At 43.6% G+C, this 15,052-nt stretch overlaps 2 protein-coding genes and 1 pseudogene across 2 annotated transcripts; all 3 read left to right on the forward strand.

Annotated features, from left to right (window-relative positions):
* The first annotated feature begins 3,688 nt into the window (after window positions 1–3,688).
* LOC136533803 (protein FAR1-RELATED SEQUENCE 5-like) lies at window positions 3,689–6,788 on the forward strand (annotated as a pseudogene).
* A 1,302-nt stretch (window positions 6,789–8,090) lies between these two features.
* Window positions 8,091–10,942, forward strand: LOC136533804 (uncharacterized). Its single transcript, XM_066526332.1, has 3 exons — window positions 8,091–8,609; window positions 9,604–9,856; window positions 10,836–10,942. The coding sequence occupies exons 1-3, from the start codon at window positions 8,508–8,510 to the stop codon at window positions 10,940–10,942; spliced, it is 462 nt and encodes a 153-aa protein (XP_066382429.1). The 5' UTR covers window positions 8,091–8,507.
* On the forward strand, window positions 10,939–14,607 carry LOC136533802 (protein HASTY 1-like). The gene is made up of 8 exons (XM_066526331.1): window positions 10,939–11,043; window positions 11,381–11,468; window positions 11,777–12,047; window positions 12,323–12,513; window positions 13,192–13,659; window positions 13,760–14,090; window positions 14,231–14,374; window positions 14,473–14,607. Exons 3-8 carry the CDS (start codon window positions 11,790–11,792, stop codon window positions 14,590–14,592), a joined length of 1,512 nt encoding a protein of 503 aa, XP_066382428.1. The 5' UTR covers window positions 10,939–11,043; window positions 11,381–11,468; window positions 11,777–11,789; the 3' UTR covers window positions 14,593–14,607.
* Window positions 14,608–15,052: the final 445 nt, after the last annotated feature.

Raw genomic sequence — 15,052 nt, forward strand, 5'->3', positions numbered from 1 at the left:
CAGCTGAAAGGCAGCCAGATATGGAGAAATTTATGGATGTAGCCTACTCAGTGCACAGGTTCCAAGCAGCCTATGCAGGATTGATTCATGTCATCATTGATAAGACCTAGTGGCCAGAAGTGGATAAGTTGTTCAAGCTTCTTCCACCAACTGGCAAGAAAAAAAGGACTTGGGAGGCAAAGGAAGAAGAGGGTTAAGGGATGCTTGGAGACAGGTGGAAAAGCCATAAGACAGATGACTTGCAAGGGCTATGGTGAAGTAGGCCATAGGAGAAGCAGTTGGAGGTGCCCACTAAGTGGAACCAAGAAAAGATAATTTACTAACCTACAATTGCTAAATCATATCAACATTTATTTCTAACAAAAAATATAATTGCAGGAAGAGGACAAGGAAGACAAAGACAAAAAGGGGGCCTAAGAAGGGTGCCAACAAGGAGACTGAGTCTACTCCTGCTAGTGATCCTGCTCCTGCTCTAGCTACTCAGCCTTCATCAGCACAACCAGCTCCAGCACCAACACCAAGGACCCTAAGAACAAGAGCAGCAGCAGCAAGAGAAAGAGAGGTAGAGATAGCAGCAGCAATAGCAGCAACTCAGGCTGGCAATAATCTAGGACCAGTAACCAGAACATAAATGTCTAACTTAAAGTGTGACACTGACAAAACAACATTGCCCACTAAACCACTTATACACGCAGGAGGTTGAACTTGGAAGCTCTAGAGCCCCTAGAAATTATCATTCCATAGGTAGACCCTCCACCAAAACCTGCACGGGCCAAGAAGATGACCCCTAGGAAGAAGCAGCTGGCCACAAAGGTGAAGAACGCATCACCTGACAAGGGGAACTAATGACCCAAAGGAAGAAGGCATCAACTGCAGTTGTGATATTTGGGTGTTATGACATTTGATATGTACTGCTATTGTAAGTTGAATGAACAACTGGTAGACTTGTAGTGTATTGCCTTGAAGGCATGAACAACACTTTATGTAATGAAGTTGCTATGTGTCGGGTTCATAAACTCGGGGTTCCTCGGGGACTGGCTTCCACGCCATAGTTCGGCCTAGGAGAACAGCATGTAGTTCATGGGCTGGCCCAAGAGTCTAAAACACAATGGGCCGGAAGGGCAGTCCGGTCGCCGATCGGAAGGTCTACCCAAATGGACGAGCGCACGCTCGGCAACTTCTTCGGCCCACCTCGCCGACCGGAGCGCTCGCTTCGGGCACCAGCCGTCTTCGGGCGGTCTCTCTAATCGGAAGGCCTGGCCCAAAACGTTGCTTCCTACTTCGACCCCACGACTCCGACCGAAGACCCGTAGGAAGCATGCTTACCGCTCTTCTCCGACTGGCGCGGCCAGTACCAACTGGGGCCATCCGACTAGAGACGTCCACTCAGAAGGAACCAGGGGCGAACGGAGAAGGCAGCGCACAAGTCAAACCACGATACCGGGATCATACCCTGTACGCCTGCGGGAACAGTACTCCTCAACCGTCCTAACACAAATAGTATTGTAGGCACCGATATTTATGTCTACAGTATTGTAGGCGCTATTGGGCTCCCATACGGCAAAAAGCCCCAATGCCTCTGGGCATCAATAGTGGGCGCCAGGATACACCATACCTGGTACACGTGGTAAGAGCTCCTCACATAACAAAAGTATTTTGCAGGTACCGACATTCACCCTTCCTGAAGAAGCCAACGCAACCTCCCATGTGCACCTGCCATTCTACAGTAACGTCAACAGTATTGTGGGCGCCTACCATCATCATTGTCCTCATCGGCGTGGGCAACAAGGCTTAGAAACATCCGTACTCTCTCCCTCTCACCTGTAAAGCCATCCCCTTCATCTATAAAATAGACGCGCTCCCTCCAAATAGAGATGGACTTCCTTCGAGGATCGATTTTCCAGAGATCGACTCCTTCAAACACTAGATTCACTAGATCGATAGCTCACAAGCCTCTCAAACACACGCTTGAACACCTAGCTCATAGCGGTGTTCCGGTCGCCCTCGGCCCTTCCGGTCGGACCCGACCGGGCCTCTCGTACACCCCATCTTTCTCCTTCTCGTTTGTAACCCCACTCAGACTTCGAGCACCTGGGCTCAGGAATAAAATCATCGACCGACCCCGACTGGACGTAGGGTACGTTGCCTGAACCAGTATAAATCTTGTGTCATTGAGTGCTAGGCCACCTCTGATCACAACGTACAACAAAACTACAAATATTCACTAGTTGGTCACTTTCTGTACCGACACTATGGTTCTGTCATCAATGTAGACCACTTATCTGATTTCTAGTGTTCTATTCAGTGATTGCAGTGATGAATCTAGGTTCAAATATACAACTGCATTATCAGAAACATCATTCCATTACTCATTGAATAGTTGAGACATATAATGCAATTAGTTCAGTTCATGGCAACAACTAGTTCAACTGAAACTACATCTACCACAGATTGTTCCAACTCTAACTAAAATACATAGTCCTAAACCCTCAACTGCCTACTTGAACACATACATTGCTCCAACAAATACACCAGCACCCATCACCAAGCACAAACCCTTGACTGCACAAACCAAAGCCTCCACCTTCACCTCCATTCTGTTCTTCTGCACAAGCACCAGTGCCCTTGAATCAACTTCTTGCTCACCTGCTCCATGTCCGTTCCAAGGCCATCACAATCTTCCCCATGTCGACCAATTTGGCAAGGGTAATCTCGCTGCCATTCATAAAATGGCACCTTCCTGAAACCTAAACACAAGGAACCACACCAAAACGCCAAATCGAGTTAAAACCCTAACAAATCTGGAAGACCGGGATGCCTCGGTCGGATGCCAGCAGGATGGCGTGCGTGCTACAGACCCGAGGCGCGACCACCGAGAGGCAGGGCTAGCGCCTGCTCCAGAGATCGACCAGAAACGAAGGAGCATCTCAGTTGTCCATGGAGGCACCTCACCAGAAAGTTGACCGGGAAAAGGAAAACGAACGGAAACTACCGCCTAGCTCCACGCCTGATCCCGGCCGCTGGGCTCTCCCCTGCCGTGCGCGCCCGTCCTCGCTGACTCAGCAGAGCTTGAGACCGTGGAGGCCAACACGCGGCGGTGCCTACAGCAGCTCGTGCACATGGCGGCGTAGCTGTAGCTCGTGCCCGCAGCGTCCAGCGCGACGGCGGCGCAATAGCTCGGTCCCGCGATGGCCATGGAGGCGGCGGACATGGAGGCGGCGAGCTCGACCATGGAGGCGGCGGAGCTTGGCTTGAGGAGTGAAGGAGATGGGAGGAAGAAAGAGCCATGGGCAAAAAGGAGACAAAGCTGACTAGTGGGGCCCACCTGGCAGTGACTGGTGCTGCGGGACCCAGCTGCTGGGATGGAGAGAGAGAAGCACGGCAGAGGTAGCAACGACATTTCACGTGCTCATGCTGACTAGATGCCAGCGTGTCGAGCTCGCGTGGCATGCCACATGCGCAAAAGTAGTAAATCTATAACTAAACCTTGTCACATCTGGTAAAGTTGTAAGTGTCCATCCTAATAATGATATTCGGACGAGTGTATCTTATAATGGTAAAAATGTAAAAGCCCCATACCCCTCCGCTCCCCTTCGCTCGCGTCGCGTCCGCTCGCGAGTCGCCATAGGGTGGAAAAAAATTGCATGGACGATGGGTCCAGCGCGCGGCGCGTGCTACCCCCAGCCGGATGGACGTCACGTGTACGGCCCTTTCATCCTACGGCAGCTGGAAACGACGCTCCGATGGAAGGCAAATAGGCACACAGCTCGGCTCCTCGATCCTCATCGGCTCAGCTAGAATACAAGATGCCCCAATAGATCGTGCCTTGAGCCCTAGACTAGTGCGGCTGTTGCACGCCGTCGCCGTCGCCGCCGATTCCATGGATGAACCTACAGTTGACCTAATGCCATCTTCTTCTGTCATGGAGGATTCACGTGCACTAGGAATTGATGCTGTTGACGGTGGTCGTCTCGAAGGAGAACAACAGATAACACAGGTCAGTTATCTGATTAGATCGTTGTCTTTTCTTCTATGTTGTTTGCTTTCTGACATATAGTGTGCATATTTCACAGAACACCACGTCGGTTACCATGGGAGTAGAGACTATCGGCACCATTTCACAGAATGAAGTACCAGTGGAGAATGAAGTACCTGACGAGGTAAAAAAGTATTTAACAAACTTACAGAATATATGATATTTTGTTTATTTTAGTACACCTTCAATTGAAAATTTATATGTACAGGAGGTGGTTCGTAAAGCTGGGCACAATTTGATCACTCCTAAAGTTGGAATGACATTTCAATCTGAGGAAGAAGCTTATGAGATGTACAACACCTATGCCGGCAAGGTTGGGTTCAGTATTAGAAAGGGCAAGACAAAGCGCCGCCAAGATGGTAGTCTATGTCAGAAATATATAGTTTGCAGTAGTCAAGGACAACGAGAAAATGAGTCATCACAAAAGGACATTACAAGGACGGGTTGTGATGCTCGTGTCCAGTTTAGTATCAGCAAAGAGAGGATTTGGACGGTGCAAAAGGTTGTAGAACAGCACAATCATTATCTTGCTAGTCCAAATAAATCACACAAGCTAAGGTCCCAACGACAGGTTATAGAGGCAGACAAGAAATTATTGGGCAGATACGGGAAGCTGGAATGAAGCCAGCCCAAATTTATGAGTTCATGAAGGAGTTTTATGGAGGAGAAGAGAACACACCATTTGCTAAGATGGATTGCAATAATGAGATTGGTCGCAAGTGCAGACAATACTTAGAAGCCAATGATGCACAAACACTATCAGAATATCTGAGAAATAAACAGTTACAGGATCCTACATTTTTTTATGCATTTCAGGTAGACAAGGAAGATGGTCGTATAGCAAATTTCTTTTGGGCAGATGGTCAGTCTATCATGGATTACAAATGCTTTGGTGAAATGCCTTTTGCTCCGATTTCTTGGCTGCAACCATCACAAGCAAACCGTAATTTTTTGGGTGTGCACTTCTATTTAATGAAACTATTGAATCATTTGTTTAGTTTTTTTGAAACCTTTCTAACGGCAATGTCAGGAAAGCACCCTAGCACAATTTTTACAGATCAAGACGTGGCTATGGCAACAGCAATTGCTTATGTATTCCCAAATACAAGCCACCGTCTTTGTTTGTGGCACATTTGCTTAATGCTGCTAAACATCTTAGTCATGTAATTCATGAGTCGGATAACAAGTTCCTACCAGATTTCAAAAACTGTGTGTACGAAGACAGGTCAGAGACGTACTTCATAGAGAAATGGCATGAATTGTTGGCTAAATATAACATTGAGAATAACTCATGGATGGCAAACCTATATGCTTTGAGGGCAAAGTGGGCTGCGGTGTACCGTGACTCTTTTACAGCAGACATGAACTCGACCCAAAGGAGTGAAGGTATGAATAATGTCTTCAAAAAAAGATTTCATATGAGACTTGGTCTTTCTGAGCTCCTTGTAGAATGTGAGAAGGTTGCAGTTAGTCTCCGTGCAAATGAGTTGGATGCTGATTTTAAGTCACGTCGAAAGAACCCGGTTGCATACATTCCAAATCTACCAATGTTGAATACTGCAGTTGAATTATATACAAGGAGAATGTATTCAGAGTTTGAGGAAGAATTTAAGAAACAGTTTACGTTGTCTTGTGAATTGTTGGAAGCTGCGGGGACAAACAAGACATTCTTTGTTAAGTACATGCAGTCTGACCGTGGAGCAACAGTAGTATTGAACACTGAAGATTCCACCATTACATGCTCTTGTCGGATGTTTGAATCCATAGGTATGTATACTATTTACATTTCAATTTATACATTGTAAGCTGTAATATGGTTTGTTTAAATTGGCAACTATATCTTACAGGTTTATTGTGCAAGCATGCTCTTAGAGTCTTCAATACGAATGGAGTATACAATTTGCCATCGCAATATATACTGCCTAGATGGACAAAATATGCGAAAAGTGGATTTTATATTGAGAAACAAGGAACTGAGACGGGAGATTTGAAAACACAGGCAGCACTTATATCTCGACAGGCCACATCTCTTGCATTGAAGTGTTCACCGTCAAAAGAACTTCTTGATAAATTACAGAAAGCTATACATAACTTGAACCTCGAAGCGGATACTTATCTGATTGAGATGCATGAAAAATCCAACGAGGTTCCTCCAATCCCAAATGAAGGTGTCCAACAACCATTAAATGGTGTAATATCATTTAGAATTCCCCAAGTAATAAAAGGACCAAAGAATACACGTTTTTAAAAATGCTGTTGAAAAGAAGGTAGGAAAGAAGAAGAAGAAAGGTGGTCAGAAAAAAAGGTACTAACCTTTTGCTTATGTCTACAATTTTTTAAAATACTGTATTATGATATATAAATATATTTTATTGTAGGTGAAGATCTGAAAAATAATGATGTAGAAACAAGAGATGAACATGCTGATCCAAACCAAATAACTGTAAGACATTATCTATTTTCACAATTTATTCCCTTACAAGCATGTTTTGTGAACACTTTCTTATGCTATATATGACAGAATTTTAATGCTGGGCCATCTTCATCCATGGATGCTCCTTTCCTGCAAGGTGGATATGCTAATTCCACAATGACACACTTCAATGTAATTCCAGAACCTTCTGCAATGGCTGCTCCATATATTCCAGGAGGATACACAAGTCTCTTAATGGGAGTTGATCAAGATGCTACAATGCAAACTGCTGTTAGGAAGTTACATTTTGATGGAGTGCAAAATCATGAATCTATGTAACTGTGCTCATTTGCTGTCAAGTCACCTTATGAATGAAATATGTATATTCTGTTGGCTTTTGCTTAGAATTTTGCATTTCAGATTATTAAGACACATTCCACTGCTGATTTCAAAACATCCAAATATTTTTTTAAGAATTTGAGGGCACCGGCCCTGTCTTAGCATTAGCAAAGACACAAATCATCCGGATTACAACATTCAGGTGGATCACACCCAACAATACAGTTCTCTGACGAAACCTCACTGAAAATAGAAAACTAAGCAGATAATCCCAAGCTAGTTACACCTACTAGCACTAAGCATAAGCATAGCTCCCCAGGTCGAGACTGACCCAGGCCATTCCACTTCCTGAAGTTCCAGTCTTAGTGCTTAGCTTCACTTCCTCAGGCAGTGAAAAGACATCCCAGTTATGACATTGCTTAAACATGAAGGTGTCCCAGCCATCCTTCACATTTACATTATTCTTGCGAACCACTATTTTCATAGGTATAAATGAACTCAACACTGATACAACTGTTGACAACCTCTCTGTCATTCTGAAACATCTACATTCAGGCACACTTTCAATTCTTCAGGAATCCCATAGTTCCTGAATCATTTGTCAGATGGGTCACGCTGCTGCAGTGTACCATACATCCTGTTTCCTGCAAATACATATCGCTCCAATTTTCCAAAGTATCCAAACTGCATGCCATTTTAGCAGCCATCAGGATGGATACAGATAAAGTCCTGTACATGAATCAGCAAGAGTGCTGGATGAAACATACTTGATCCAAATCAATGGGGTCTGCGCGGCAGACGGCGAGGGCGCCCAGGTTGAGGCCCAGGTCACCGAGAGGACGGCACAAACCTCTGGAGCTCCTCCCAACCCACCGCCGTCACCTCTGGATCTCCTCCCAATCCGCCGCCGCCACTCCCGTCTCCCTCTCCTCTCCCTGCCCGTCTGTGCAGGCGACCACTGCTGCAGGCGCCGCAGCAGATGCGCCTCGCTCAGCCGCGCGGTGGTCCTTCGTGACCTCCCCGGACACACCGCGAGTACAGGCCGCGCCGTGCTCTGGCTACGGCGGAGTTTGGGCCGTGATGTGAAGGCCGAGCTGTCTGCTATACGGAGCCGAACCATCTGCGATGTGTAGCCGATGGAGCCGAGCCGTCCGCCGCGCGGAGCCCAGCCATCTGCGAAGTGGGCCGATGGGGCGAGAAGTTTACCGCTGCCTTTGGATGGAACGGGGCTTCCACGCGGCAGGCATCGCGCTGGGGGGTCGCACCAGCAGCAGGGGTGCTCCCATCGCCCATACAATTTTTTTCCCATAGGGTTTCGCCGCCGCCGCCGCCGCCTCCGCTCGCGCCGCCGCCCCCCGTCCGCTCGCCCAGGCGCGGCTCGTCGCGGCGCCCCGCTTCCCATCCGCTCCGCTTGGTCGCAGGCGGGCACTCCGACTCCGTTCCCCTTCGACTCCGCTGCTTCTGTCGGCGCTCGGTCCCAAACACGCCCATAGACGCTCCCTGCAGACGGGATATACCACATTCCCCTGCTCTCACGCCGCCACACCCGAACCCTAGCCATGGACGCTGCCTGCTCCGCCGCTGTTGTGGCGCCGGTGTCCCCGGATCTCGGATGCTCGGCTCCTGGTTCGCCCAACACGGGGCTAAAACTGTTCGTTTTATTTATTTGCGATCTATAATAGTGACAATCGGAATTACTACTGAACACCACAGGCTCACATGGAGGGAAATTATGTGAACGCGTTGGTGAGCGCGTCACTACGGATGGTGAAGAAGGGGTTGCCGGTCGAGGTCCAGTGCCTTGGCGTGAGGATGCTCCAGGTCGTGAATCCTACACTTCATCAGGCCAAATCGATTGCGATTCGGTCCCTTTGTGTACTCCTCTATTGAATCAAGCACCTAAGTTTCCCGTGCCCCCCTTCGCTGTTGGGGTTTTAATTTTTGCTCTATTTATACACCTAAGGAGAACCAATTTTATTCAAGTGGTTAGAGGTATCACATAATCTCCTGATAAGAGTCTAGGTCCATTCTTGTATGAAGGGGACATACCAGATTTCATTTCATTCTTTCTTTACAAGGGAGTGGGGTTCATACATATCCTTAATCTGCACCCTTTGTAAAACCCCTGCAATCATTTAGATAACATTTCATCAATCATGACCACCAGACCCCACTCATGTGGGAGCCTCCGGCACTGGGTCTGCCCTTTTTTTTTTCATCAATCATGACCCACTGTTGACTATATAGATAACAACTATTTGCTGTCTGTCACTTGCATGAGGATGTTTTATTTAAAAATATTACTCCAGTCAGCCTCTCCGCAGATTTTGTGGGGGGAAGGCTTGCCTCAGTTTTTCCCTTCCCCAGACCCCACTCATGTGGGAGCCTCCGGCACTGGGTCTGCCGTTTATCATTTTTTGACTTTTTGGACATTTAGGGCAGGGATTATGACTTGCTGCATGTCATAACTTGGTCTTGTGCAAATTTGCCACTGAGGGTAGAAAAATTCTTTTCTAGAAAGTTTGTTTGAAATATTAGTCATTGTTATGTAAAGCTAATATAGTTTGAAAATTTTCAGCTAACTATGAGACTATTAATTAGCTGATGATGTTTGTGCTACATAAACTGTGCACCTTCAACCTCTTTTCAAACTTTAAATATTATGTTTTAGCATGTGCACTATGGTGTGCTGTTTCCCCCCTATGTAAATCTTCCTTTCTGTGCAAAGCATCTCACTTGTTTGGTTTGTTATTGTGGAGCAGTGGTCTGTTACCATGGCACAAATTGACGTATTGTATCATGTTGGTATTTGCAGCATTTGATATATTTCAGGAAGAAAGAGCTCAGCAGCACACAATTTGCTGATTTAAGAAAAGCTCTTGTTGGTTCCCTTGATGATTTGGTTTTAAAGGATGCTACAACTGTCACAGGTGATCCAATGGGTAGCACAGCTAATCCTAAGGAAAATAACAAGCATAAACGGTGCTTACTTGTTGTGCTGGCTGTAAATATCAACTTGAGCAGTCTAGCTGCAATGGAAACAGACACTGTAATTGGAGATGTTACAGGTGAAATGCGTGTATACTTCTGTTGCATTTTTTATAATTCTAAGTTGCTAATCACTTACAATCAGATTTTGATTAATTTGGCATTGTGATTAGAGTTATTAACTCCTGTTTAATAACTGAGTTAGCAAAAAACGAAAACAGAAAATTGTATTGTGTTATATGTATCCGAAAAGATGCCAAGGATGTTCTGATCACTTGTAGATGCCCTTCACAGTCCTTGAGCCTTTATCAAACTACGAAATATTGAAATTTGAGCAAGAATAATTAATTATATTTTGATCAATTCCTAAGTATGCATTTATGCATTTGTTTCTGATAGATAATGTTAAGACAAAATAAATTTCCATGTCAAATGAATAATTCTTCTTGTGAAACCTTGTGTAATTTAATGTCACCGTATGCTGTTTCAGTTGAATCTCTGTTTCAGTGTACTGCTAACACCTATCAATCAAATATTGCTACTTTTGTTCATATCATTAAGAAGCGACATGTATCAAGTTGAGAGATATATGTCTAACTCCTGTATCTTACTGTAGAATCAAATATTGATCTTAGGTGAGAATAGTCTTGTCCAAAATCTCTCCCTCCCTCCTTCCCTCCCTAGTACCCTTAAGTGAACTTTTGGAAGCTAGTGTGATTTTGTTCCAAGTTTACATTTAATAGGCAGTTGCTTTCCTAGTACCCTAAATCTCAATTCTGTAAGAATTGATTTTAGGTTTGCGTGTAATAAAACTTCACACCTGGCCACATGGTTCTGTGTTTCAGGCAGCCTGTAATCACTAAAATTTTAGGATACCTTGGCCTGTGAAATCTATCAAATATATCAACTTTGATGTTTCTACCTTTTATTGTTCTACGCCCATAGCTATTCCTTGGTTTCAAGTGATTAGATATGTTTTTATTGAGTAAATGTTATTGAATCTCTTGTATTTTACATGCATGTACATTTCATTTTCTCATTGTCTTTGTCCTTCAGCAGGTGAAGGTAATCTCAGCCCGTTGTCAAACATCACTAGCAATTCAGATCGAAGTAGGTATAGAAGCTGTGGCTTTTGGAATGAAAAACATCATGTAGCAGTGTATTGAGGACTATGATTATGTTCCCATTTATGGATCATCCAGACAGCATTGGTGATATTATTAGTGCCTGCACAGAATAGGTGGAGGTTGCTAAACCTGCAATGCTGGTAAGCCTATTCTCACCTGTAATATACAGAACAATAAAGACTCTTGCTGCATGTAATTAATAATGTCCTTTTATGCTGATTGTTTTGAATCAACTTGGGAGGAAATATACAATTCAAAACGTTTTCATGACTTTACATTTACTTCAGGTGAAGGACTCATAATGGCATTCGTGTAACTTCATTGCTTTCTGTTCCCTGTTCATGTGTCCTAACTTTGCTAAAGATTTTTAATGTGCGATACTTGTTTACCAAGTGGTATACCTTTTCTAAAGATGACGATCCCGTCAACCATCTTTTAAATATTCTGTTTCTGATATCCTTCTTTCTGATGATACAGGTTAATGTCGAAATGATGTCTAGCCATCGAGAGAAGGGGAACATAATGTTATAAGTCAAGCATTCCTTACTTTAATATCCTATTCAGGGTATGAAAAAACTTTGAATTTAACTGTAGTTCACTACTTCATTCCTAAAAAATTCATGTTTTGAAAGCATGTGACTAGCCTTTTAATCAACTAGTAATATGCAAAAAAATTTAGACTGTCCATTATCTTTAGGTTTTATAAAAGTATTTATGATACGCTGAGACTTGTTTTATATTTTGTATATTATTGTTGATATTACTGTCCAAAGTTACCATGAAGATTGTGACAGTTACTAAATTCTCACCTAGTAAGAAGGGGTGGAATGCTTTATGCTTATATGCTGACCTTTTCCAGTTTTTTCTTAACAGAATACATCAAAATATGGAATTAATTCCTTGCTTGCTTAGCCTTCTGAACAAAATTTGGACCTTACTGGATTGGAGATGTAACTATTTGCGTCATGGGTCAGGGCTGAATCGCCTGTTTTCCGACGGCCAATTTTTGAAGATGATACACTATGTGGTCAGATTCTGTGAGACTCAGCTCAGAAGGGTCTGCACTGATGGGTTTACTGCTTCAAGATCATGTGAACCTTACATAGTAACCATTGCACAGCTGAGCCTTCCCCTGATCTCAGAGGTAAATGTCCACCTAGACGTTGTTGCTGGAATTAAGATAGTAATGGGATTTATGTTTACTATCGTGGTAGGTCTTTCTGTTATTCGATCTGTTGACCCACAATTTGTCAAATAACTTGACCAATTGTCGTAGGCTCATGTGGTAGCAAAAACATACCTAATGTATGCTTGCTATTTCTTTTTTTTGTTTGGCTAAACATGCCCAATTGGCCTTACAATTCGTTACTGAAGTTTGTTTATTTTCTTTCTAATTTGAATTGGTTTTTTAAATTACAGCTGCTTCAATGCATACATGGGCTGTGGTATCCACCTCTTGCTTATAGTTTGTCTGAAGTTCTTAAAAAGGCGAAGTGTCTGGACCCTTGCTCTCAGTTTGAACATACAGATAAATTACTTTGGATTGACAACGGGGAAGGTTCCCAAGAAAAGGATACAAGACAATTGATAGAGGGAATAAGAGAGAGTGGGTAAGTATGCTGCTTTTTCTATTTTAGATATTTTCTCCTTTCTTTTTCTTGATATTAGTAGTTGGAGAGATTTTGTATGGGTGTAGATCTGTAGCTGTTATGATGTTGCTTGTCGAAGTTTGCTCACATATAGAAGTTAAAACATTAGTCCAGTGTTCTCCTAATTGGACAGTACACCACTCCTTGTCTCTGATTTGGGGGCCCTGGTGGGATGCAGACTAGTGGCTAGTCATGATTTGCTAGTTCATCATGGGCAATTTGATGGTACCTGCATCTGGCGTGTACTGTTCACCCATATAATACAGTACGCTAATTTCTATGCTTGGCTCATGGTTCATTTGTTACCTTGGGTATTATAATTGTTCAGATTGAATTTCTATCTTTTTCCTTAATTTAGAAATAGGTTATCTAAAGGTCAATCCTCTCATCTTTATAAGGATGGTGATTGTACCAAAGTAATAAGGACATTTTCTCCCCTGTCCCATGGCCGAGGTTAGCCAGTATCCCTGGTTGGTTTTAGGGCACCTTTTCTATGACTTTCACAGGTGATCCCACCCAGGGGACATTGACCAAACATTTGCAGTACCTTATATTTAAAACATGTCCCATGTATCAATTATGATATTTATTTTATGTCCTGATTTATTTTGGTGCATTACTGATTATGCCATGCTGCAGGTACAATGTGATCGGACTATGTGCATCTATTGAGGGTGCATTTTCTTGGTTATTAAATCGTTCTGTTTTTGCTACTTTCTCAAAATATTTGGCATCACTGGAATTTAGACATTTAAGTAAACTTATCAAACTTACAGTTATTCCTTTGGTCAAGAATTGTCCCCGTAAGTTTTGGAAGGAATGGGTGGGCAGCTTTTTACAACAGTTACTAATACACTGTGAGGATATACTTCATCTTGCATGGTCTAAGCTTCTTTATCATGGATGTGCTGGAGCACGTTACTATTTTGGTAAACTGTCTGGGGAGGCGGGAAGGAACAAGACACTGGAAATGGGCACACTGCTTGAGATCACTCGTGAAGTTTCAGGTTTGCTTGAAGTTATTGCATTGACAGAACAAAGTAGAGCGCTGGAGGATAAAGAGGCCATATCTTTTCATGATTCCATGCCATCGATTTCTTTCTTAAGGTACCAAGCTTAGTACTACGTTGCCCTACTTTGATTTAATTAACCCTGGCACCTAATGTTTTACTACTAGTAGCTGTATTAATTACTGTACACCTTGCAGGTACCTTGTAATTAATGATTGCTTTGGTGATTTGAGAATGAGCCTATTTGGGTACTTTGTGGATGATATATCAACAGCGAAAGCCATTCCATTTTGCCGCGCTCTTGTTTACCTTGCAGTTGTCAGCAATGATGCAAGGCTAAAGATATTTATTCTGGACAATCTACTCCCCTGTCTAATCCAATGTCTAGATAATGAGCTGCCATGTTCAATTCAAAGACTAAAATCTGAACTGACTTCATGCGGTAGTAATAATGCTACCAAAGACCTTACTGTCCTTTGTCATGAAATCTATGACTACATGTTAAATTGTGGTCATATGCAGACTGAGGCAAGTCACCAGCACTTTTTCTTTGAAAATATATATATCTTCTTATTAGTAAAACATTGCCTACCCCAACTTGTTTGGGATTTAAAGGCTTTGTTGTTGTTGTTGTTGAATTAGTAAAACATTGCTAATATTTGCGACAGGCTTTGATTGGGGGAGACAAAAACGTCGATGATTTTGAAAATAGTTTTGAAGTGTGGTTGGGGCGTCAAAAGGAGGACTTCCGAGCAAAGGCATGTTCTGCTGCTGCTAAGGAGGTTTCCTTAGGATACCCGTGGAAATGGGAGGTGTGTTTTGTCGATATTTTTAAATTCTAAGAACAAGTGAAACCTGACATTATATTTTGTACTCTCTTACTCATTGGAACCAATTTTGTCACTACCAGCTCGAAAATGAATGTCAGAGATATCTCTCTGTATATATTGACATGTTGTTAGAGGTGGATGCGAATTCTGAGTTTGCAGCGGTAAGTTTTTCAACGACTTCAATGAAACATGTACTTTGATTAATGGAATCTGACTCTTGATTACGACAAAGTTCCATGCTGGACATCCTTATCAAGGTTTATTTTTTACTATGGCAACAACAGAAAAGGAGACTGCATTTTGACAATCCAACATAGAATTGCTTTTGTTCTGGTTCATTGTTATATGGCTTGTTTACGGCTCAACTATTTTTCCAAGAATTTTTATGTTTACACACACAATATTGCTTGACAACCTAAAACTGTGATGTTATTCTGCACAAGACTTGTTTTTTTTCCAATAAAAAATGAAACTGTACGAAAAATATATTGGTTCTTCATTAGGCAGTGTTTTTTTCGGGGCGGGGGGGGGGGGGGGGGGGGGGGGGGGGGGGGGGGGGGGGGGGGGGGGGGGGGGGGGGGGGGGGGGGGGGGGGGGGGGGGGGGGGGGGGGGGGGGGGGGGGGTGGGGGGGGGGGGGGGGGGGGGGGGGGTGGGGGGGG

This window comes from Miscanthus floridulus, unplaced genomic scaffold (assembly GCF_019320115.1).
Source record: "Miscanthus floridulus cultivar M001 unplaced genomic scaffold, ASM1932011v1 os_1203, whole genome shotgun sequence".
In the NCBI taxonomy this organism is placed as follows: domain Eukaryota; kingdom Viridiplantae; phylum Streptophyta; class Magnoliopsida; order Poales; family Poaceae; genus Miscanthus; species Miscanthus floridulus.